Source organism: Zeus faber, assembly GCF_960531495.2.
Source record: "Zeus faber genome assembly, chromosome: 1".
In the NCBI taxonomy this organism is placed as follows: Eukaryota; Metazoa; Chordata; class Actinopteri; order Zeiformes; family Zeidae; genus Zeus; species Zeus faber.
In genome coordinates this window covers 21,917,189-21,942,019 of record NC_137193.1, presented here as the reverse complement: position 1 = coordinate 21,942,019, position 24,831 = coordinate 21,917,189, and the positions used below count along the sequence as shown (strand labels likewise).

The 24,831-nt window shown below is 44.8% G+C and overlaps 1 protein-coding gene across 1 annotated transcript; it reads right to left on the bottom strand.

The window, feature by feature from the left end:
* Positions 1-2,950: 2,950 nt before the first annotated feature.
* zbtb10 (zinc finger and BTB domain containing 10) lies at positions 2,951-24,466 on the bottom strand. Its single transcript, XM_080015948.1, has 5 exons — positions 23,538-24,466; positions 16,430-17,459; positions 10,631-10,690; positions 6,560-6,735; positions 2,951-4,044 (listed from the first exon to the last, which is right to left on the bottom strand). Exons 1-5 carry the CDS (start codon positions 24,258-24,260, stop codon positions 3,754-3,756), a joined length of 2,280 nt encoding a protein of 759 aa, XP_079872074.1. The 5' UTR covers positions 24,261-24,466; the 3' UTR covers positions 2,951-3,753.
* Between the last annotated feature and the right edge of the window lie 365 nt (positions 24,467-24,831).

Sequence of the window (24,831 nt, the reverse complement as noted above, 5' to 3'; positions counted from 1 at the left end):
GGACGGGACCAGAAAGTTATTGTGAGATCAAATGCAGACATAGGGGAGAGGAAACAGAGGATGAAGCCGACAATGTGAGCAAGGCCGTGAGCTAACGTGCAACAGCATGGTATGCATTCTAACTCAGCGATTTAGAATGCAACGCCCCCGGGCCTTTATTTTGTCTTATTTGATTTTCTAAGGTAAGACAGACAGCCCTGGACTGCAGCGGACCCACTACGCCCAAATACCAAAGTGAAAAGAATCAGTGGCTCAACTCCCTTGAGGACGGCTCTGAAACTGGCCGAGCTAAACCACATTTTTATGGTTCAAGAACGACGCTCAGTGGAGGATGCAGAGCGAGATTCCTCTGCACTGCATGGTACATGAGGGGTTTCTGGCCATTTAACATGTAAAATATGGAGGTTTCAGGATCTCTGTCAGTGCAATTAGAGACAATTTCCCGTGCAATGGCTGTAATTTGTAAATTACAAAGAAAATGGCCACAAAGAAATGACTTGAAGAGGCCTACAGAGCACTGAAATATCTTGCAAAGGCCCATGAAGGGATCGTTCAGGTATTTATTTTATTTACCTAAAACCCTTTTTTTTGATCATCAGAACGATTGGCATCAGAATAGTGTCAATTGATCCAGTATCAATCAATAATAGTTATATCGAATGAAAAGTATTATGTTGACTCCTGACTGATAGTATAAGTTAAACTAAACGGCAGAGTAACACAAAAGCAACGACAGATTTAAAGCAATATCAAAGTTTTATTCTTAAAATGTAGTATAGAGAGGAACAGTAGTACAATTGAGACAGAAAAAAGGAGAATGTAGTTCCATATCTTTGAAAACCTTGATAAAAACGTAAAAAGAGTAACCTGAATTTGCCTTGTGTTCGGAAGGGACCAAGGTGTGGCCCGAGTTTTGCATCACCGATAAAGTTAGAGAGAAATTGAAAAATACAACCTTTTTGCAACAGCGTAAAAAAATACAGCTGGGAAAAAAACCTCTGCTTTTACATCTGTAGTGTTTTTATGGGGGGTTTTTGTCGTCATCGTCCATATAACAAATACAGCATAAAATTTAAACGATATATCATAGTTTTTGAGTTTTCATCCGTTACAGTAAAATCAGTAGGATGGTAAATAGTATATAAAAAAACAAAAACAAAAAAAAAAAAACAAACAGGACATGAGGATGGTTTGGTTTGACGAGCACTGCGTGAACGGAGAGAAAGCGGAAGGTTAAAGGTCACGGAACAACCACCACGCCGGGGGGTTTAGAGAGCTTACTGCTGACATGTCCCACTGAAATTCACTACTTAAATAATATCTTTATTTTTATATATATATATATTCTCCTCTTATATTCTCAATATATATATATATATATATATTTATCCATAATCGAACTCATCCCACAGTGATTTGAAGGTAAAAGTGATGGGAAGAGGATGAAAGCCTTTTAAAATACATCTTTCGTGGAGCACAGGGAGCTACATCTGCATCATCAGCACTTCATACATTTAATCCACTGCATACGAATAGATACTGCTGTTCCAAGGTTTTAACCCACAAACAATCTGTGTTCCTTTTGAAAATGTGCTGAATGAATAATAATAATAATAATAATAATAATAATAAAAAAAGGAGACAGGAAAACATTTGTAGAAAGGACAAAATAAAAACAATATATCTTGGGTAAAGTGAATGATTCCGTAGCATAAAAACAGTTAAAAATCTTGACAGTTACAGACACAAGCAAAGATTTCTCTACACGCTAGACGTCATCACCTGGCTTTTCTCATACATTTCAACAATTATTAAAAACAATTTTGGTTGGACAAATAGAAATTAACAGTCTTGATTGCATTTTGGAGTCAAAAGAAAGAAAGAAAAAAAAAAAGGTGTGTGTATATATTCACTCACTCTCTCTCACACTCTCTCTCACACACTCTCTCACACACTCTCTCGCACACACACACTCTCTCGCACGCACGCACACACACACACACACACACACACACACACACACACATCTAATAAAACAGTTGTGCATCGGAAGAAAGACAACAGTTTTTTCTCTTTATATATAGTTCCATTCAGACAGCTTTTGGGTAAGCAAAGAGACAAAACATAAAAAGAATGATTTTCATGAACGCAAAAGTAAGTGCATGTCTATGAGGCGCCATAGAGCTTCACTTTATGTGGAACAAAGTGTTTACCTACCTGGCAGACCTTAAAAAAACATTTAAAAAAAGGACAAAAAAAAAACAAACAAAAACAAAGCTATCAAATTAAATAAACTGGTACGCCTTTTACACACGAAAACAGGATTCTCTCTGACTTCATACAATACATCATGATTACCTGCACACCTCTTCCTGCTCACACCCAACGTTCAAGTGATTCAATATATATAAATTGACTATATAACTCAGTACCTAATATAAACAACCATATACAGGTATTGATGTCCACTTAGGTCCTTAAAATGTCGATGACAAGTACTGCCGGTAGTTCTACAAAATGGTATGTGTCTGTGCATTAAATAAAAAGCTTAAAAAATGGCATAGCATACCTGATAGTCGCTGTAGCACAACAGTGTTCTATAGTTTAAGCTGATTACACGTATATATCTATATATAACTGAGTCAGGTTAAGCGTTATGATTATTATCATATACAGCCTGTAGGTCCAGTATTTCGCGACAAGCATTACAGCACCAAACGTTTTTCGTCATTTGGCAAAATTCAAGCTTTAAGTGAAAGTCAAAATGCTTTTATTTTATAATAAAGTGTTACTGTGACGCTGTGATTTGTATAAAGCTAGCATTAACATTTTCCCCTTGTACAGTTTCTTTTCCCATTTTTTTTTTTATTTTTTTTTTTAAATTAATCTCCACCCCACCCCCACCCCACCCCACCCTGCCGCAAAAAAAAGCCTGGCACCGTAGTTTTTTAAGCGTTTTTCAGTAGTTTTTATGTTTCCTGCGATGTCTTGGTGTGCGGTCTGCTTGGCACGATAGCACAGCCCTCTTAAATTAATCATAAATATGGCTGTGATACATTAGCGTCACAAAACAGATTTTTGGTTCCAAGATCCGTGCAGGGAAAGAAAGAAATAGAAAATAATATAATATTTAGCGCATCTACACAAGTCAGTCTACACAGCGAGTTAAAAATCTTCCTGTCGGCAGATTGCGCTCGTCCATGTTCTACACACGCACCAAGCAACAAACTCTCAGAAGATCGAACAGAAACAAAAACGGCGAGCACTGCGTCTCAGACACACACAGAAAAAAAATTTTTTTTGAACATTTAATAAGACCATTATAACCTCTTCATAAATTAAATAATTAACATTTCTTTTTTTCTCATTGATTGGCCTATTGTATGTTAGAACTCTGTACAACATCAGCCCAAAGCCCCACCCCCGAATATAGGAAATAAAAACATGTCACCAAAAAAACCTGATTTTTCATCTCACGCCTCCCTAGAATATCGGCTGAGCGCTGGGCCCGGTCAGAGGCTTTTCCACTATTAGAAAAATGTGTACATCTCCGAGAAACCCTCTCTACCAAAGCTCCTTATATTGTTAATTCATCTTGACTTGCACGTTTTAAGTAACCTCAAGGTTTCGTTCGATAGCACTTTGGAGTTGTTGATTGTTTATCAGCTAGTTGTATTTGTTTCTCTAATATATTAAGGGTTAACTTAATTTCTTTTTCGTCTGGTTCTTCGCTTCCTAAGCTCGATAAGAAGCTTAGTCCACGTCGAGGGCGGCACCAGCGTCGCCCTCCCCCCAGTTTGATTGGTCGTTGTCGGCGGGCTCTTCCCCCTCCAGGTCCTCCCCCTCCTCGCCCTCGAAGTCGTCGTCGCGGGCGAACTCCAGGCCGTCCATGCCCTCCAGGCCGTCCTGCGTGGCCTGGTGCGAGTCGGCGCAGTCCACGCAGACGCCGTAGCGCCGGGAGCCGTGGCGGATCCCCACGCTGGCCGCCAGCATGAAGATCTTCTTACACACCATGCACTTGTACTTCTTGTCCTTCTTGTGCACCTGGGAAAGAGAGGGATCGGGAGAGAGAGATGGAAAGAGAGAAAGACGGGGATGGACCAGAAAAGAGCGACAGAAGGAAAGAATGAGATATTGAGTGGTCATCCGTCAAGTCGGCTTTAGAAATTGATAAAAGTTTTGTTTCGAACTTTTGCCTTCATTCCAACATTCACGGTAGCAAAGCTATTGAAATGGACTGAAGGCAAAACATTTTATCTGGGTCTTTTTGTGCACGCAAGTCTGTCAGTTTCGTTTTTTGGAATTGCTTACAAGCCCGTTTCAATGAACGTCTTGACACAGTTAAACCAACATGGCTTTTCCAACATATAACATAATAACAACAGGCTCTAGGAAGCAGAAAACTATTTTCTACTTCAAAGATAGTGAACCTACTGTAAAGCATAATAATGCAATAATGCAGAATAATTGTGCTTTGATTGAGTACTCCATAAAACTAGTGCCGATATTTGGATTTTATTAAAGATTACATAAACAGACCTGGCAACCTTGGGAAAATATTTTGATTACCACAATAGTGTAAGAGCGAGTTTTCGGGGGGTAAGTAACTGCAGCTAAATGGCTCCATCAGTTATTCACACCGTGGCTGTCTTGTAACGAGGCTCATCACATCGTATGCGAGCTACTACGGCTAACTACATACAGTATACAAATGAATATCATTAGCATATACTACTTGAAATGCATCATCTCCTAAAGTCACCAATTCCAATTTTCTTGGCCGATTCCCATTTCTCATTATCTAAAAGTCTAACCTGCTGACTCCGATTTTCATTCAATTGTATGTTCATAATAAAACATTGACTATAAAATACATTTTACATTGTCTTCCGATCATTTTGAGTTTATTTACGTGATCGGAGAAATCAAATTTACGAAATCAAATCATTTGGTCTCATTGGTTATCTCTGCTGTATGTCAATGACAAAAAACATCATGTGATCTGATCACGCTCACATGATGAAAACTGCACATACGGAATACTGCTGTAATTTTCAGTTACCCCAATATATATATGATTTTGACACTGTGTTTATTATTGTTCATTATTCACCATGGAACAATAATAGAACATGAAACTGTCCCTGAGTTCCAATAAAATAAAATAAATATGGGACTGTCACCAAGTTTCAGTATAATTCAACCTGTAACTGGACACAACATATAACTAATAAATTGTCCTGTTCAAACTTCAAATGAAAGTCTCTAAAAAATCAACTAATAAATGAAATGGCCGACTCTTCTCACATTCGTTCATAGAAGTCCTCCTTCACTCACAGTGCGCTAAAACCAAGTGAATCAAATCCAACGACTCGTTTTACTGGGTGACTCGTCAAGAACCGAGTCTCAAAAACAGAGTCAAACTTCTCATCCCGAGTGGAGCTCTGCTGTGACAGCAGAAGATACGCAGTCTGCACAATGTTTGAATATTGTCAGGCAATAAATAAAAAATACAATTAATTGATCTAATCTTCTATGTTCACGATGAAGTACCTCCAAACAGCCCACATTTTCTTTCTTTCGCTGTCATTTTTGAAGCGTCAACCCTGTTACATTACGTTGGTATCGGGTTTGAGTATCAGAGCATTTTTACGAGGACAGTAGATAAGCACAGTATTGGGCGTGTAAATTTGACCGGCACAAGTCAAGTCAAGTCAAGTCACACTTTATTTATAAAGCGACACTGGTCGGCCGGTGAAAACCGACAAATTCCGCTCAACGGCCGATTGATCGGTGCAGCTCACGTTTCATATGTTGACCCTATGGTAAACATTGTGGTGCTTTATTATAACTTCCCCACCTCCCATATTACCTCAGAAAAGCAGTGTTACACCTCGGTGGATAATAAAGTAGCGCTGCATATCAGTGGATATTAGTGAGTGAAAGGAGGGGAGGGGTTACGAAACAAAGGTCGTAGCATCTGGCCCAATCCAAGGGATCCAGTTTAAATACTGAATAAATGTACAGTACTGCAATTTTCTTTTTGCGCAGTTTCAGCTGGCATTTCGTACCTGCGCATTTTGACCAAGAAATGCGTGGTTGTTACACAAAATGCATGCAGGTTGGCAGGTCTGCATATATTCATTTTCAGCATTTTGGTCATTTCGGTGCTTTTTGGGGGGCATGAAACGAATGGAAGTTTTGTGAAGTGATAAATGCTGAGCAATTGCAAAATCAAAAAAATAAATAAAAATAAAAGAAAGTCTGTAATGCCAGTAACAAAACAACTATTCTGCACCCCTGTGGGAAATTCAAGACGCTCAGTGATGCATATTTAATCCAGGAAATGCTACTGTTATGCCTTTTTAAGAAAAGTCTGGTAGTTCTGTAACAGAGGAAGAGGGTAAAAAAACCCCAAAAAAAACGACAACAACATTGTGCTGGAAAAGCAGCACGAGGAGAAATGTGGACAGTGGTGAGGGGCCCTTCCCCTGCGTGTGTGTTGAGTGTCCTGAGCGAGTGTGCGTGCATGTGTGCATGTGTGTGTGTGTGTCCTCACCAGGGAATGTCTCTTGACGTGCTCGCGGCGGGTGAACAGCTTGCCGCAGATGTCGCAGCTGAAGGAGCGCACGCCCGAATGGATGATCAGGTGTCTCTTGAGCGTGCGGCGGTGCTTGGCGATGTAGTTGCAGTGCGGACACTTGAGTTTGTTGAGGGTGATGTCCGACGTTTCCCCTGGAGGACAGACGCAAAGATTTGCCATGAGAACACACACCACACACCACACACACACACACACACACACACACACACACACACACACACACACACACACACACACACACACACACACACCCCTTCTCAGTTGACTACTAAACTTTAGTAGTCGGGCTCTTTATTTTCATGCTCTATTTACTCCATTATTGGGGCAGTAGCTCAGGGGGGGGGGTCACCTAGTAATCTGAAGGTTGCCGGTTCAATCTCCTCTGGTTCGGCTCCTCCTGCTAGCATGCTGAAGTGTCCTTGAGCAAGGCACTTAAGCCCTAATTGCTCCTGATGGCAACATCCATTTGTGTATGAATAATAGTTAGTCGCTTGCGTCTTACACTTAGAGTCTGCTAAATGATGATGTAAAGATTATTGTGTTGTTTGGCATGGATCTGCTAATGTGCAATTAGCAACCATAATTCTGTTTTCCATTTGGGGGGGGGTGGAGTGAAATTGGCCGGTGATGTACATCTTAATTCTGTGTTACAGTGTGTGAGACAGAGATGTGTGGGAAATGATCGGAAAGGGGAAACTGAAACGACTGAGGTGAGAAACACATTCAGGTTTATCTGCAAGACATTACTGTTAGGGGAATCGAGGGAATTTCAGTTATTTTTAAGAACGAGTGTTTGATGCATATTATCAACTTTACAGTCATGTGTCTGATCTATGCTACTTGGGTTTATGCGTCTCTATGGTATCTCATCTCTATGGTAAGATTATGGGCTGTCATCGGGGTGCCCTGCGCCAAGCGCACTCAAACACTACGAGGGCGGGCGCTCGCGGCTTGTGGCCAGGTGGGGCATCTGGGGCTGGTTGTGGTATGGCGGGCCTCGCCTTTGCGCGGGCCATTGGTGGGCCCCACTGGCTCGCCTGCGGGGCAGGTGGTTCTGGCGGGGTGTCTGTCTGTCTGTCTGTCTGTCTGAGCGGGACCTGGCTGCGGGCCTGTGGTGCCCCGTGCTTCCGCAGCCCGGGTTCTGCGCCTGCAGGTGCGTCTTATGCCTGCATGTGGGAGTAGGTTGGACTGTATGTGTGCGCTTCAGGGGTGCAGGGTCGCCTCGTGCTCTGGGGGACAGGTTTATCATCCTCGGGGAGGTGCATGGATGTTTTTCCATGGGGGTCCTGGCTTCCCTGGAGGCTGGGGGGTGTTCTGTGGCTGCAGGGCAACCTCATACACCATACAACTAATTTGGACTAAGACTAAGTGCCCGTGCACTCACCGGTGGACGGAGACACACACGCACACACACACACGGACACACACACACACACGGACACACACACACACACGACAGGAAGCGGCCACATGCCGAATTGCGGTTCCAGTTTTCCTGAACTTAATTAACTCTTGTTTTGTCGATACATGTCATCTGATGTTACTATGTTCATGTTTTTACATGTACATGTTGTTGTTTGTTTCTATGTTTATTATATTTGTCTCACCCTCAGTGATTCTCCCCCTCTTGGAGTAGTAATGATGATTAGTTGTTTATAGACCAAAACATGGTAAGATCATTCTCCATAGAGTGGGATTGGTGGTGGTTCTGTGTAACAAAAATCTGTGCTCTTGTCATTCTACAGGTCGTCCATAGGACAGAGTTGTTGCAGCAGTTGTTGATAATTAAAGAATGAATAAAGAGTGTCATCGCAGGTTGAGAAGTTGAACTCCACTTGCAGACTAACTTTTATTCTTTTAACCCTCCGTGCTGCCCCCTGGTGAGACCTGGTGCTACGGCCCGGGCCACGGTGCACTGTGCGCAGCGTGTGCTGCTGGCAGAGCTCGGAACACCTGTAGAGTGCGAACGGAGCCTCTTCCAGAACACTGCGTCTGTTTTTTTTTAATGAGCATAAAAGCTGTCCCTGAGCACATGGAGCAGCACTCAGTCTATGCAGATGAATTTGCGCAACAGTTGTATAAAAAGAAATATACATTTATGCTAAAATATTTTTGGATTGTTCATTTTCAGATTCAAACAATTAAAAGGCTTGAAGGTAAATACATTTGTCAATATTCTACGGTGATTGAAGGTTTTTCTTTTTACAATTTAATAGGTAAATAAAGATATGGTATTCGTTTTAATTCATACATCAATGCTCTTCTCATTTTATCATAACACGTGCACCTGGGCTACAGGATAGAGCAGTTTATATGTTACTGTATCCAATGTTGTGTTGGTCATATTATAGAATGATTTATTACTTGTATTAAGTGAATAATTCTGAAGATAAAGAACAAAAAAAACAACAACTGCATACCAAATCACAAACCAAATCTAAATCGCAATAAAAATAATTAAAAAAAAAAAAAAAAAAAAAAAATATATATATATATATATATATATGTATATATATCGCAATTTTATTGTTTTTTCAAATCGTTCAGCCCTAAATCTGAAGGTTTGCTGGTTTGATCCCAGGCTCCTTCTGATAGCATGCTGTAGTTTCCTTGAGAAAGACACTTAACCCCTAATTGCTCCTGATGGCTGTGTCCATCAGTGTATGAATAATTGTCGCTTTGGACAAAGCGTCTGCTAAATGATGTAATAATAATGTGGCCAAAACAAACCAATATCAAAACATTTATTGCCGCCATCTGCTGAAATGGGGTGGTGGTGGGGTGGGGGAGGGGCACCTCCAAGGTGCCCCAAAAACACAGAGTTAATGACTTAACCCCATTAAATAAAATCAACCTGCATGTAAAACTGGTTATGCTACCCTTAGGATAATAATCAAATTAGATTTCCTAACAGCAAAATTAGAATCTATAACTAATTAGCTTTGTTATAAATTCGAATAATGTCTGACTAACAATGCAACCTATTCTCATCAGAAGAAAAATAATTTAAAATCCTTACAACAACCACACATTGTTTTTTTTTTTATAGAGGACAGTGGATAGAGACAGGAAATGAGGGGGAGATAGAGGGAGAGACGCAGCAAATGACTTTAGGCTGGATTCGAACCCGGGTCGCTGCAGGCATTTCGCCTATAATGTATGGTTCGCGCTTTTCTAGTTCACCTACCAGGACCCCCCCACAACACATTCCTAATTACACAGTGATATATTTACCCTATGTGACCAACTCATTTTAATTCTAACAATTAAAAAGAGTCAAGCTGTTGTGACCAATGCTTTCCCAAATGAACCCAGAAGGGCGTCAATGCTGTCATCCTGTGAAGGCAGCTGGGCCAGTGCAAACAACTAGGTTACCTATTGATTTTAAATAGGCTAGGGGTACAACCAGGCCTTTTGTTTGAGCCATGGAGCCACAACACAGGCGTCGCCAGGGCAGGTTGCTAAGGTGTGGAGAGCAGATGAGTAGAATGATGAGAAGCAGGGCACCTGTATGTGTGACCTCAAGGAATAAAAATAAGCTCTTGATTAAGAATTAGGTGTAGCATTTAAATTAAATCTCTTAGGTTTATCCCTTTAAAATCACATACGTGGGGAGGTGTTTATTGAAGCCAGTTATGCTTAAAGTTGTCCCGCAACTAATGATCACATTCATTGTAGAAACACCACTTGATGTTTCCGATTTTATAAAAGATAAGAACCACGCTATAACCAAAAGAACCTCCCCAGATGTCTCCTAATCCATGTCTCTGCCTTACGAGGACTTTATCAATATTTATCTATCTGTATAGATTTGATTTTGATGCATTGAGCGAACTGACAATCTTCAAGAAATAATTTCCATTAAATGATTCCAAATGCTTGCCATCAATTCCCCACGATTCCCAAATTTAGTACTATTCAGTGGTACCTCATGAGCTACATGCAACTAAAACTCCACATAGGTGATTTAATAAAGAACACTTTCCTATTCCATATAACAGGTGAAAGGAGTCTGAGCAGGCTTACCGTTCTCCCAGCTCTCTCCTTGCTGCGAGTCTTGGAGGAGGCTGTACTGATTGGCCAGCTCTGGAAAGGAGGGATGGGTGGGGGTGAGGACGAGAGAAAGAAAGGAAGATCAGAGGTGGTTTGGAGCATGTGTGTGTGTGTGGGGGGGGGGGGGGGGGGGGGGGGTGAACACCATACAACATCTTATGTACACGACCCCCCAACCTGACCCCCTTACAACTAGGTTTACCTCTTTTGTTAACAGAAGAGGTAAACAAACACAGGCTGGCAGACCCCCACTATATGCTAAGTGATTGGGTTCCGGGCCCAGGCACACCGTGTTTAGACAATAGCCCAACAGGCTCTCCCACTGGGAGGCCGGAGGGGGGGGGTTAATGAGAGAACGACAGATTCAAGCCCTCCACGGGCTCAGCTTACACTCTGCTTTTGTGAGCACCTGTGCATGAGTGTGAATAGTGTGTGTGTGTGTGTGTGTGTGTGTGTGTGTGTGTGTGTGTGTGTGTGTGTGTCTGGTTGGTCCAGCCTCATTGCCTAGAAGGCACACCCCTGTGTGTGTGTGTGTGTGTGTGTGTGTGTGTGTGTGTGTGTGTAAGTGTAAGTGTGTGTGCGCGCCTCAGTTCTCCCTGGGTCAATATTTGGAAGGGCGAGGACAGCCCCACTGTATTAGAGTGGATTAGGGAGGGAAGGAACAGCCCCTGGCGGCTTTACACCTTTTAGGGCATGGCAGTTTGTTGTATATTTGTGTGTTTCAACAGTGTGGATGCAAATTCATTTTTTGTGTGTGTGCGTGTGTGCGTGCGTGCGTGCATGTGTATACTGATAGGAGCTGATGGCCATCCTTTTACAACAATGCAATGGTCTTGTTTGGGGAAGACCCAAGAATTTATGGGCCGTGCGTGTCGATTAAGTGCTCTGCGGGGGTAGAAAAGACGGCGATGACAAGGCACTTAAAACCTCAAGGCCACGCTTAATGTTCCTCCGTTTTCATTACAGTGTAAAGTCTCCAGCGCCACAACTGGTATCTACAACAGCAATCACAGTTTAGGGGTCCACTGAAGTTTTTCTTTCTTTAATAAATAAAGGGTCAAGCTTCAACTAACCTTTAAAACATATAGACCAATTTGAAGTCAGTGGCTGTGATAGAGGGTAATACAGATCAATCTTGACTTGACGGGAAACCAATCAATTGCACAAAGGAAAAATGACTTCCCTGAAGAACCTCCTCTGAGAAGTCAAACATCATTCCACCCGGCCAGGAAGCATGACACGGAGAGCGAGATGGGGCATCATAAAAGACAAATGATATCACTGCGGGAAACTAAGGCGACCATATTGGTTTGTAAGTTGATCAACTCCAACAGGGAAATGACTGTCACGTAAAAAAAAAAAACATGGAGTAAGAAGGGGACCGGTGTTACCAGTGGCAACAATGACGAGCTCATAACCAAAAGGACATGGCTCAATTGAAAGGAGCCGCTGGGTGTATTGATAGTAAGTGTCCTCAAGACACTGTGTCCTTAAGATAACTTCTCTGCCTGGGTTGCCATAGGTACAGGTATGATATAGTGCTCATAAAAGAGGATAAAGCAGGGATCCACCCTGTGTCCTACAGAGTACCTCCCTGATACTTGGCTGCAATAAACATCTGTACTGAAAACACTGACAAAGCTTCACATGTTCCCTGTTGAGGAATTGACATATTAGAGTTTATCTAGCGTTAAACAGGATTGTTAATGTAACATTTTTTACATTCAATTAATGCAACAAAATATTTTGACGCATGTTCTGTTATGATGTAGGATTTTTATACTACTAATGATTGGTTATATTGTTTAGTTTGCATACGTCTCAACACAGACATGTCTTTACTGATATATCCATGACAATACAATACTTTCTCCGACACACGCACACGCGCGCACGCACGCGCGCACGCACGCGCACACGCACGCGCACACACACACACACACACACACACACACACACACACACACACACACACACACACACACACTTATCATGTTTGCAAAATTGAAGATATAAACTTTCATTCACTGAAACCTTGAACTCGTACACGATCAGCAAACATGTTAGAGTGCTTCTTAAAAGTAGTCCTCGGAGCAGTCAAAACATTTATGTGCCTCACCATATGTATGTCGTACCATGGTTGCAGATGCCAAATGTTGTAATAATCCGTTAATGGTGCCATCATACAAGTTTTTCATCAGCACACTTTTAAAAGTTATAGATAAAAGAATAAATAAAAATGTGTTTCTTATGTGCACTGTGATTCGCTGAAAAAAGATCCCTTTAAGGTACATTTTGAACACTTAAAAAAGTGTGCGATTAACTTGTGATTAACTATGGACAATCATGCAATTAATTGTAAGAAAATATTTTAATCAATTGACAGCCCTAAAGTAACAATTAAAAATTAAAATACAGCCCTGGTTCAAAGCTTAAAAAACCCATAAACTTGTGTACCGGTGAATTTTCCATATTAAACACAATTATAATATATTAGTAAACATCTGCCCAAACCCACCAAGTGGAAACTTTTTACCGTGACTAACAGGCTCCTTGAAACAGTCGACCATACTTTATTTGGAAAAGCAGTGCACATCAATAACATGATGCTGCAGATTTGTCGGCTGCACATCCATGATGCGAATCTCTCGTTCCACCACATCCCAAAGGTGCTCAATTGGATGGATATCTGGTGACTGTGGAGGCCATTGGAGTACCCTGAACTCATTGTCATGTTCAAGAAAACAGTTTGAGATGATTTGAGCTTTGTGACAAGGTGCATTATCCTGCTGGAAGTAGCCATCAGAAGATGGGTACACTGTGGTCATAAGGGGATGGACACGGTCAGCAACAATACTCAGGTCTGCTGTAGCATTTAAACCATGCTCAATTGGTACCAAGGGGCCCAAAGTGTGCCAAGAAAATATCCCCCACGCCATTACACCGCCACCACCAGCCTGAACCCTTGATACAAGGCAGGATGGATCCATGCTTTCATGTTGTTTACGCCAAATTCTGACCCTACCATCTGAATGTCGCAGCTGAAATCAAGACTCATCAGACCAGGAAACTTTTTCCATTCTTCTATTTCCATTTTTGGTGAGCCTGTGCGAATTGTAGCCTCAGTTTCCTGTTCTTAGCTGACAGGAAGGAGTATCACCCGGTGTGGTCTTCTGCTGCTGTAGCCCATCTGCTTCAAGGTTCAACGTGTTGTGCGTTCAGAGATGGTATTCTGCATACCTTGGTTGTAACGAGTGGTTAATTGAGTTACTGTTGCCTTTCTATCGTCTTGAACCAGTCTGCCCATTCACCTCTGACCTCTGACATCAACAAGGCATTTTCATCCACACAACTGCCGCTCACTGGATATTTTCTCTTTTTCGGACCACTCTCTGTAAATCCTAGAGATGGTTGTGCGTGAAAATCCAAGTAGGTCAGCAGTTTCTGAAATACTCAGACCAGCCCGTCTGGCACCAACAACCATGCTACGTTCAAAGTCACTTAAATCCCCTTTCTTCCCTATGCTGATGCTCGGTTTGAACTTAAGCAAGTCATCCTCACCGTGTCTACATCCCTATATGCAATGAGTTGCTGCCATGTCATTGGCTGATTAGCTATTTCTACTAACAAGCAATTGAACAGGAGTACCTAATAAAGTGGTGGTGAGTGTATATTTCACATGCACACTCAAACAGAGAGGTGCTAAGAGCATTGAGGCACATTAAATGGAGGCCTGGAGGAAGAATGTTTCCCCTGCTTTCTTCCTTATCCTGCATTAGACAGGGCTAGCCTCTTGTTCACGTACAAGGACACACCCATCCATACACGGCCTTTAATATGTGATATCATTATCACAATGTAGAGTAGTGCACTTAATGGGCCCTACCGAAGCCGAAGGCTGGAGCTGAGAGAGATTTCCAGCAATAGTGGCACTATAGGGGATACTATCACTCAGCCAATGTAGTGATAGAAGATGGAAGTGAAAAGAGAGTTAGTCATACTGATCAAAATCGAAAGTTGAAGCTGATTTCATGAAAAGAGAACTCAATTCAATAAGCTAGAACAATGTGCACAGAACAATGTGGGTTTAGTTTTGGTAAAGCACAGGCAACTATCTAGCAAACAACAACTACCGACACTAGCTCCAGAAAGACTATTTAAACAATATAAACAAACAATATTATATGATAATTGTAATATATTCTTTTTCACTACATGGCCACTCGCCAGTTCATTGTTTTCCCACAGTTCCCCTTGAACTCCTGTCACTCCTGTTTCTCTTGCCAATAGATGATTTGTAATTGAAGACAGTCATAAAAATTTACCAAAATAAACCATGTGTTTCACCCACTTACTCAGTGCATAAAGACATTTACTTCCCCTGCATCCCTTACCAAAATTAACATTTACAGCCAGATCTATCTACACGCAGAACGCCCTGCTGTCATTTTGATCCTCCGAAATAAGAGTCAAAATTACAAGGTGATTCAAAATACAATGTCCTCAAATATAATGTACAAAAGAGAGATCCTTGTTGAAGACAAAGTATTTGAGAAGCCCTTTTGTTTAAAAAAAAAAAAGAAAAAAAGGATATTTCCATATCGGAGGCACACTGCACTATTGGGTTCTAGGGTTGTCTCCAGCATAATGTTGCAGATAGGACTTGGAAACTGTCTCTAGCCCTTTGCACAAAGCCCCTAATACCAGCTTACTACAGAGTTAGATTAGCGGTGTAAAGGGTGCACTCGTTAAATTTAAACCGGTTTGGCTACCCGGAAACCTGCCTGGGTGGGATGACAGCTTGCACACTGATTGGCTTTGGTGTGAATAGTTGCGACAGGAAACAGAGATACCACCTCAACCTTTTGTATTGCTGTAGGGGGGGGTGACAGAATAACACGAAGGCCATTACTACACTATCTATGAATTAGAATCAACGTGTTTGCCTCTGACAGGATTCCCTACAATTATATTTGAATTGATAATATCAACTATCTATTTTTGCGAGTGTAAAAATGTACAGTGCCCCTTGCCTACCTTTGGGGAATGGAGACCCATCTCTTTTAAAGGGGACCTTTTATGTAAAACTCGCTTTTCCAGTGCTTGTGCACATACATTTGGGGCTCTGATGGGTCTACTTACACACAAACTGTTAAATAAGACAACCCAGTCCGTTTTTTGTGAGCTGTTTGTTTCAGAAAACATGTGGTGAAACACGCCGTTCAGATTTGACACTCCTTCCTACGTCGAGTGGAGCTTTGGTAGAATTGGAACCGCCCTCCATCTGAGTAACTCCACCCACGGCTGGAGTGCAACCGGACCCGCTAGCATTGAAGCTAAGAGCAAAGCAAGGGAAGTGCTCTGTTGTTGGCTTACACACCAGCACAAATCTTTCAAAAGAATGTTGTAATAGAGAAAGAAAGAGGAATTAATACCAACTGTACATGACGAAACTGCAGATGATGTAAATGTAAGTATTGGCTGTTTGTTTTCTTTCTGTGTGTGCGTGTGTGAAAGTGGGAACTAACTTTTAAATTAGGCCTTGTAGATCTAATTTGAGTGAAGATTCAGCAACTGGATTGCTTATTTGCCGCCTCACATTTGTTCGTATTCTCAGGTCAATACGGTATTAACTTGTTAAAAAGGCGCATAGCAGGTCCCCTTTAACAATGTTGTTCTGCATTGTACGAAACAAGTTCACGCCGACACAAAATGTTTCACCCCCTAAATGGATCAGGTGGCCAAAAAGAAGGTGATGTGTGCGCATCCTACCTGCGTTTTCAGAGAGGTAGGAGAAGTCCTCCCTGGGGTAGGAAGCCGAGGGCTGGACGAACATGCCCTCATCGAAGCCTTCCTCTGGCTCTGGTGGGATGTTGTAGATGAACCGCCGGGTAGTGCTTTGCTTTTTCCTCCGCCCACTCCCTGCCGCTGACTCAGACGCCTCTCGCTTTATTGCTGCAGCGGGTGCCGCTGCGGCCCCACCGGTGGCTGGCTCGTTCCAGACGAACACCTGCCCCGTGCCGCTTGGCGCCTGCGTCTCATTGGCCTCCGCGGAATCTGAGGAGTTATCGTTGTGGTGGCTCCAGCTGCCTGACGCCCCCGGGGTCTCCATGACACCGCCGCCCGTCGACACCTCCACATCGCTGGCCTCCTCCTTTACCCTGCCCTGCTCTTCCTCCGCCTCCATTCCTTGGTTGCCGCCGCCACTGCCGCTGGCCTTAATCGACAACTTGGACAGGATGTTTGTGGCCCAAAAGTTGCTGGGCTTGCGCTCCAACCCTTTCTGTCCGCCTTTGGCCACCGTACGCCTCTTGTTGTAATCCACCACCACAGAGTCAGGCGCCTCCTGCTTGATGCTGATGTTCAGCGCGCCCTTGATGAATGCTCTGCACGACTGCACGACTTCGGTCATCTGGAGGTAACTAGCAACGGACATCACCTCGATGGCATTCTGACTGGTCAGCAGGAGGTTACCAGAGTAGAGGAAATCGAGGATGACGGAAAAGCCCTGCACAGCGGCCACGTCGAGGTGCGTGACCGTGGTCTGGTCTTGGGCCTCACTCGTGGTCAGACAGTAGAGGGTTTTGAAGTAGCGACTGCCGGCGACGAGGATGTTCTTGTGTGCGCGGAACACCTGGCCGGACACCACAATGTTGACGTCGCACAGGATACCACCTTTGCGTTGCTTGTCCAGCTCCTGGAGGAGTTGATAACAGTAGGAGTTGTCGTTGGGCTTGTTGCGATAATCCTCGTCAGAGGGGATAGTGGAAGGGCTGGAGGTGTCGGAGGGCCTTTCTGTCTCCTTTGGACGAAAAGGGAAATAAGAGGAAATTTTTTAATACACAAGATCAGAACGTCAGCAGTTTGACGTGCAATCTTGGTCTTTACAGGCCCGGGCCATGTTGCTTACTGCTCAGTGACTTGAACACACACAATCAAGAGGCAGGACATTGTGAGGCCTGCACCTGCCTTGAGGGTGAAACGAGTTTGACAGGCTTTTCAGTTACAGGGGAGGAGGGGCAACCACAATAACTATTGCTGTTGCCCCTCGTAGTATAAAACATCCCAGGCATAACGGAGTAAGTATGTCTGCTGCAAAATAACATAACTGCTTAATATTTTTAAAAGTTATAATAGCCGCCATGTTTTTTTAAACCACTGTGGGGCAGAAGACAGACAGAGAAAGAGAAAGGGGGTTTAAAGACAAAGGTTATCACCACTCCTTTAATCTTATCTATGGGATAAAGTAAGATGTTTAATACAGTGGTACCTCGACTTACAACTGTCATTCGTTCTATAAGAACGGTCGTATGTTGAAACAGTCGTATGTCGAAGCAATTTTTCCCATATACAGCACGCTCATATTTTTCTATGATTTCCTTCTTAGTATCAATGTGAGTCATTGCCTTTTTCTTTTTCCCCCCATCATCCTTCTTTTTAGGACTCATCAGGAAGGGTGAAAATAAACAAAATACACAGCACAAACACAGTAAATATGAAAAAAATATCGATAAGCCACAAATTACGTGCACACATGATGTAGGTCGCCCACTGACTGACTGCTGACTGGCCGCCAATGCGCCAACTGCAAATTTCCACGGTCGTATCTTGGAGCAGTCGGTCACAAGTCGATACAAATTTTTGCGACTATTGCTACTCGTTTCTTTGATTAGTCGTAAGTAGATAAAGTCGTAAGTCGAGGTACCACTGTATATCCAATTGCCATGAAATGCTTACGTTCCAGAAAACTAGGTGGCAGCAATACAAGTCAAATCACACATCATATAAGAGCCCTTCTTTCAACATGGTGGACGTAACAATGAATTTATAAATCTAACATATCAAAGAGTAACTGATTTAAGTTACAGGTCAAGGTGCATTTGCAAGATTTAAAGCCACGCTCAGCTTTGCTTACACCATGGTAATTTTTCTCTTTTGGCTGCCGCCCTCCTGGACGCCAGGTGGTCTCCATCAGACCTCAGAGAGAGAACAAAATGCTTACAGCTACCCAACTCTAGCACGGTAGGAGAAATGGATAAAGGTTCCTTCTACCATGCTGCAAGGCAAAGGAAAGTGCATACACATACATATGCCCATTACACACACATAAATATTGGTGGGAAACATGGATTGAAAACACAAAATATTTGGTCGGCAAAAAAATAAGGAAATAAAACTTAAAGCACAAAAGGGGACACAGTCAGTATTATAGTTTATACGCAGTCTCTCCCGTTCTCCCTGCATGGCATACATCTCAGGCTCATTTTAGAATTGCACAGCAGATGTCCTAATCCAGAATAATTCACATTGCTCGAGCCCTGCATTTTTGCCCCCTCCCACCATCCCAATCCACCCCCACACACACACACACACACACACACACACACACATACACACACACAGCTGGGGCTTCAGCTAGAGTAATTCAGATTAAATCCATTTCTCTGAGGTCCCCACCCTGCCTCTACCACCACCCCCACTCCCTCCCCTCTCCACAGAGCAGCTCTTGTCGGGGACAGCCCAGGATAGTATAGGGGGGCTTATCATCCTCCTCCACAGCTGGATGAGGGGAAGGGAGGGAGGGAGGGAGGGAGGGAGACCGGCAGCAATGGAATGGGAATGAGAGAGGGATAGAGATAGATGGAGGGGAGAAAAACAGGGGATGAGACAGATATAGGCTAGAAGAGAGGGGATGAGGCAGTAAAGGACAGAGGAAATAATGGGTGGTGGGGATGGGGGAGAAAGAAGGCAGGAGGATAAAAAAATAAAATAAAATAAAAGTGGGGTGAGTGAAGTGGCGGCCGAAGAGGGCAGAGGAAAGGGATGATGAAAAGATGGCTGGGACAACAAACAAAAAAAAGATACGAGAAGACTGATAAGATGAACGAGGACAGAGGAGAAATAAAGAGAGACCCGGAGCCTCGAGAAAAGGCAGGGAGGAAATGTTGAGTGGAGAGTGAGACGTGAAGGGAGAGTTGGGTCACCCCATTTCAGCCTTCACAATAGCCTGTGTTCTGCCTCGGGCTCATTGTCCACTCACTGTGGGCCTTTGTAAAGGGCTCTGCACTCACTCTCTCATTACGCAGAAGCTCCCACTTAAAACCATAGAAAACTGGGGCTGGCTGCACACGCTAGCATGTAGGTGGGCCTGGAAGGATGTGAGAGGGTGAAGAATTATGCCGCAATACAGATCAAAGGAGGTGGTCATTGTGTTTGGTGTTGTGGTCCATATATTAGGAAGGGTGGGTGGGCGGTGCAGCTGGATTTGCTTTCTAGACGGTAAGTGTAACAGCAGGGCTACATGAGATTTTCCTTTCCACCCTTTGAAAGATTTTAAGGCTAGCCCGGGGTAAACCGGAGCACCAACATGGCTCCGATATTTAGTTTCTTTTACTACTACACTATTGTATGTAATAAGAAGTAACAGAGACTTGCAACCTTGTACTGACAACCATTGCCAAAAGCATCCCATGCACACTGCTACACTACAGGTCAGGGCGCTAGGATTTTGCCTGGCAGTGTTGTTTGTGTGCGTGCAGGAGTGTGAGTATTGGAGTCAGCCTAGGACGCCCTGGTACGGGATCAGTTGCTCCATACTGGCTTCATCCTGAACATCATTTTTCCTCCAGATGTGCCACGTGTTAGCAGGCAGCACAAAGAACCAGCAGAGCAACACTGCAAAGCAGATGCTGCAGGCGAGACCAGGCTGTGCTCCGGCTGCAGGAGCCAGGGCCAAGAGAGAATATGGCGACAATATCAACCTCCACAGACCTGACGTGGCTAGCTTTTATTTGAGCCAGAGATGGTCGGGTTGAAGAATGAGAAGGGGGGGAAAAAAGAAGACTGCGAGTGGAGGCTGGAAAAGAAAAATTCTTTGATCTAGGTCAAACGGGGATGTTTCAAAAATCTGCAATAAATGACCCATGGAAGCTGATTTACAGATGGATTAAATGAACAGAAGAGGCCTTAAATTCAAGCTATCTAGAAGCAATGTGTTCGACTGCATCCTGGAAAAAGGTGCCTTAAAACAATATCTTAAACCCAAACATACTGCACCACCCCAGGGCCAACGGATCAACACACGTCCACACCCATTTATACATCTCTGTTAGAGGTTAAAGCTGTCCCTACCGCATGACACACAAGGACAAGTTTTGTTTGCCGTCCGCCCCCCCCCATTGGACACACAAAACACACTTCTCTCCTCTCTGTCACCATATCCACACCCATGTCAAGCCCAGGCCTGAGGCAATCTTCATCCAGTCTTCCCTCTATCCCCTTCTTCCTCCGCCCCTCTCTCCATTCCCCCTAAACCGACCAGTCCGTCCCCAGATTCTAGAACAATGCTGCAGTGTGCGTTTGGCCCAAGGTGTGGGAGGGTTGCACTGCGTGGCTCCCGGCCCTCCTAACAATGCTCAGACAGATGAGGGGAGGGAGAAAATAAATGGGGAGAGTAAGAAGGGGAGGGAAGGCTCGCTGGTGGATTCCTCAAGAACTATTTTCCCTCTGGCCTCCACACTAACCAGCACCCCACCCCCACCCCCCAGCGCACCACACCCTGGCGACCCGTGGCCCCCAATAAACATCCCATCTATCTCACAGACACCAGACAGGGATGGGTGGGCCGCCTTTCCCCATTCTGGGAGACTTACTTTTAACAGTTATATGTGGTGTTAACAGACTTTCATGGAATTAGGGGGGTGAATGCTTCTCCTGTGTGCCCTAGATATGGATCTGGACGGCATACTTTGCCTAATCTTAGCCTTTTAATGTCAGGTGACCAAAAAGAGGAAGAAAGGACAACCAGACCAAGACAGTGTCTAGAGAATTAAGGACAGCAGCGACCCAAAGGAGACCCACATTTACCACAGCTGCACTGGTGTGCCCAGACTGCTCGGCCTAATCGAGTTAGCTTTAACCAATGCAGCTGGGGCCTGACTAATGTCAGGAATGGGTGAACAGAGCTAGGCATTGCCTTGTCCTCCATAATTCTCCCTTTAATGTACTGTTTTACAATTCAGCCAGCTTGAACACACTCACTGGCGCTCATTATTCTGCCAACACTATAGCCTACATATTATGGAAGCAACATGACCGAGGAATAAGATCAACTTCTGTGTTGAACTTTGACCATCACAACATTACTGCTCCACTTGGGAGGAGATAAAAAGAAACAAAATAAATAAGGCAAGATATAGCGTGGATAGAAGTTGAACGCAATATCTAGTAATAAACTTAATTGAAGCAATATCAGAATAAAATCTTATCACACATGTCACATCCGTCGCACTCTAAAGTGAGGAAGAGCCGCTCCAACCTCTCAATCCGCTGACCGGGGTCCTTGTTGCTAGGGAGTAACCACACCAAGCCCCTAATCCCCTCCTCCTGCGCTCCCTACCAATTAGAGATGTGTACAAGTTAGAGGATCCCTTTAAGTCATTCTGATTAGTGATTGCGTGTAGAAGGGAAGAAACTAAATGTGGTGGGACAATCCTCTTCACTTACAAATTAGAGTCAAATACAGTCCCGCTCTTAATTCCTCTGACAGCTCGGATCAAAATCAGGGTACGAGGTGGGATGTGTTACTTTGCAGGGATCAGGAAGGATTCTTTAAATACGTAGCGCCGAGGGAGGGGCACCCCTTTACAATCTATTGCACATTTGCAATCGCTTGCTTTTATGGGAGGTCACCCAAACAGTGAAATGGAAATATGCTTCTGCTGCACAAATCAGCTCCATGCCAGGCAATGATAAAAATGGGAATAACGTTAAAAAAAACAGCTCTTGTCAAATGACTCCTGTTAGATGCCGTTTTATTATCGTAAAGGAAGAGTCTTGATCCTTAAGTGTAACAGGTCTGTCACAAGGACATCCGGCTTCATTCTAGGGTGGGGCTGGAATTATTGTCATTAATATTATTATTATAAGCCTGAACGGTGTACATCTATCGTCTCTTACTGACAGCTATCTCACCCACCCGGGTCCATTGTATTCAGAACTTGTCAGGCTGCGGGGGACATGATTTACTCCCCTGGCCTTGTCCTGCCCGGCCAGTGACACCATCTATGGATTTTGGGGAGTCATTCTAGCACAATGCCTCCAATTTAGCCGCCCGGTGGGAGGAGAAGGAAGAAATGCGCCAGAGGTCATCCACAGGCACCGTGAGCCAGCGAAATTGCATTTGAGGCTGCGGGGCTGGGGGTTGGGGAAGGGGTGCGGTTCCCCAAAGGCTGCTAAGGGTCAAGCCCTTGCCATTGTGCGACCTCTAGCAAGCTAGCAAGCCGGTCAGCTGCTGAGGCAACAAAGGGGGTTGTTGATCCCCGAGAAATGTATGTGGCAAGACAGCCGAGTATGTGTACGAGTATGTGTTGTGGAGACAGGGTTCATTCTTCAATGGTTCTAGTTCTAACTCCAGAGGAGTGACAGACGCGCAACGGACCCCATGACATGATGTCGGTGGAGCAGGTCACTTTCGCCAGGTAGTGACCCTACGGTGACAGGTCTCACAACAAGGGGTGCAGTTTCCCCACAATCTAGTTCGGAGGAAGTCTGGTATCTCGGCGAGAAAAGGGGCTTGGTGGAATTTGCGAATGTTAAGCGTCCCTCTTAACGTCGGTTCACATTAGCCGGTGGCTTTCCGACACTGCCTACCCGATAGCATTAAGGCAAACAGCTAGGCGGCTAACGTTAGGCTAACGATAGCTTAGCGCTAACGTTAGCCAATTAGCTTGGGATTGTGTGGATTATAAACACACATTCTGGAAAGTTAAGGTTCTGATGAAAAGCCGAGATTAAATCGACGGGGAAGTAAATGTAAACGTGTCAAGTGTGTGTCAATGGGGGGTCGTCCGCCAGGCTGAGGTGTACAGACTGTCGCTACCTGCTTGGTGGGGTCGTTCCTGCCGTGCTCGGCGGACAGGTGGTGTCTCAGCAGCAGGGCCCGCTTGTAGCTCCGGCTCCCCTTCACCAGCTCGTCGCTGCTCTTCGCCGCGATGTTGCCGTGGCACCAGGAGCACGACATGAGTCCCGTCTCGGCGCAGAACCGCAGCCACGGGAACTCCTGCAGCCACGACGCGTGGAAAGACGAGTGTCTCTGGAGCAGCGTCTGCGGTCTCGTCTCCAGCCAGGATCTCCTGGGTCCCCGCTCCTCGGGTCCCCGCTCCTCGGACCCCCGGTGCTCCCGGTCCTCGGGTCCCGTCGCTCCGCCGCCGCTGCCCGCTCCGTCCGCGCTGCTCGGCCCGCTCCCCCGCGCCGCGGACTCGTCCTCCGCTTCACCGCCCCCTTCCCGTTCCCTTTCTTCCACCGAGCCGACCCGATCTTCCGGGTCCTCTTCCTCCTCGTCCTCCGCCTCGGGTTCCGTGCTGTCGCTGACGGACCCGGCGCCCTCCGACGGCCCCCTCGGCCCCGGGTCCTTTCGGTCTCGGACCCGCTCCTCGTCCGGGTCCGGCTTGTCCCCGTTCGCGTTCCCGTTCAGCCGTCGGTCCGGGCGGGCCTGGGCCTCACAGCTGTTCGCGTTCCCCCCACCGAGAGCGCTGGAACCCGTCACGGCCGCCGATCCACCCCCTCGGAAAGCAAGCGACCTGCGGTTTCTCTCTCCGGACATTTTTTTTTCTTTTTTTTTTTTTTAATATATTTCAAATGTCCACCCCCAACAGTATAGTAATTGATAAGAATATAAATAAAATCCGGTGGGTTTAAAAAGGACGGCCGGGGTGCCGGTGCTGTCCGCTTGTTTTGCTCCCGGTGAGAGTTGCGGAGGTTATGCGGAAATAAATAAACGTTTGAGACGCATCGTGGATTTGAGGGTTCGAGCTGCGTCCGCGCAGGCCCCGCAGAGGTCGAATGGCAGAGACTTCCCCCATAATGCACCTCGGCCAGCCGAGGGGGTGGGGGGTGGGGTGTGGGGGGGGGGGGGGGGGGGGGTAGAGGAAGATGGGGGTGCACGGGGGGGTTTTGGTGCGCGAGGGCTGCACCCATTTTCCGCGTGCTTTTCATCTGCGCTGCTCAGCCGTGGATCCTCCTCTGCTGACACTCCCCCTGCCGAGCCCTGCAAACACTACTGCTACTACTACTACTGCTACTACTACTACTACATACTACTACTACTACTACATACTAGTACTACTACTAGTACTACTACTACTACTACTACATACTAGTACTACTACTACTAC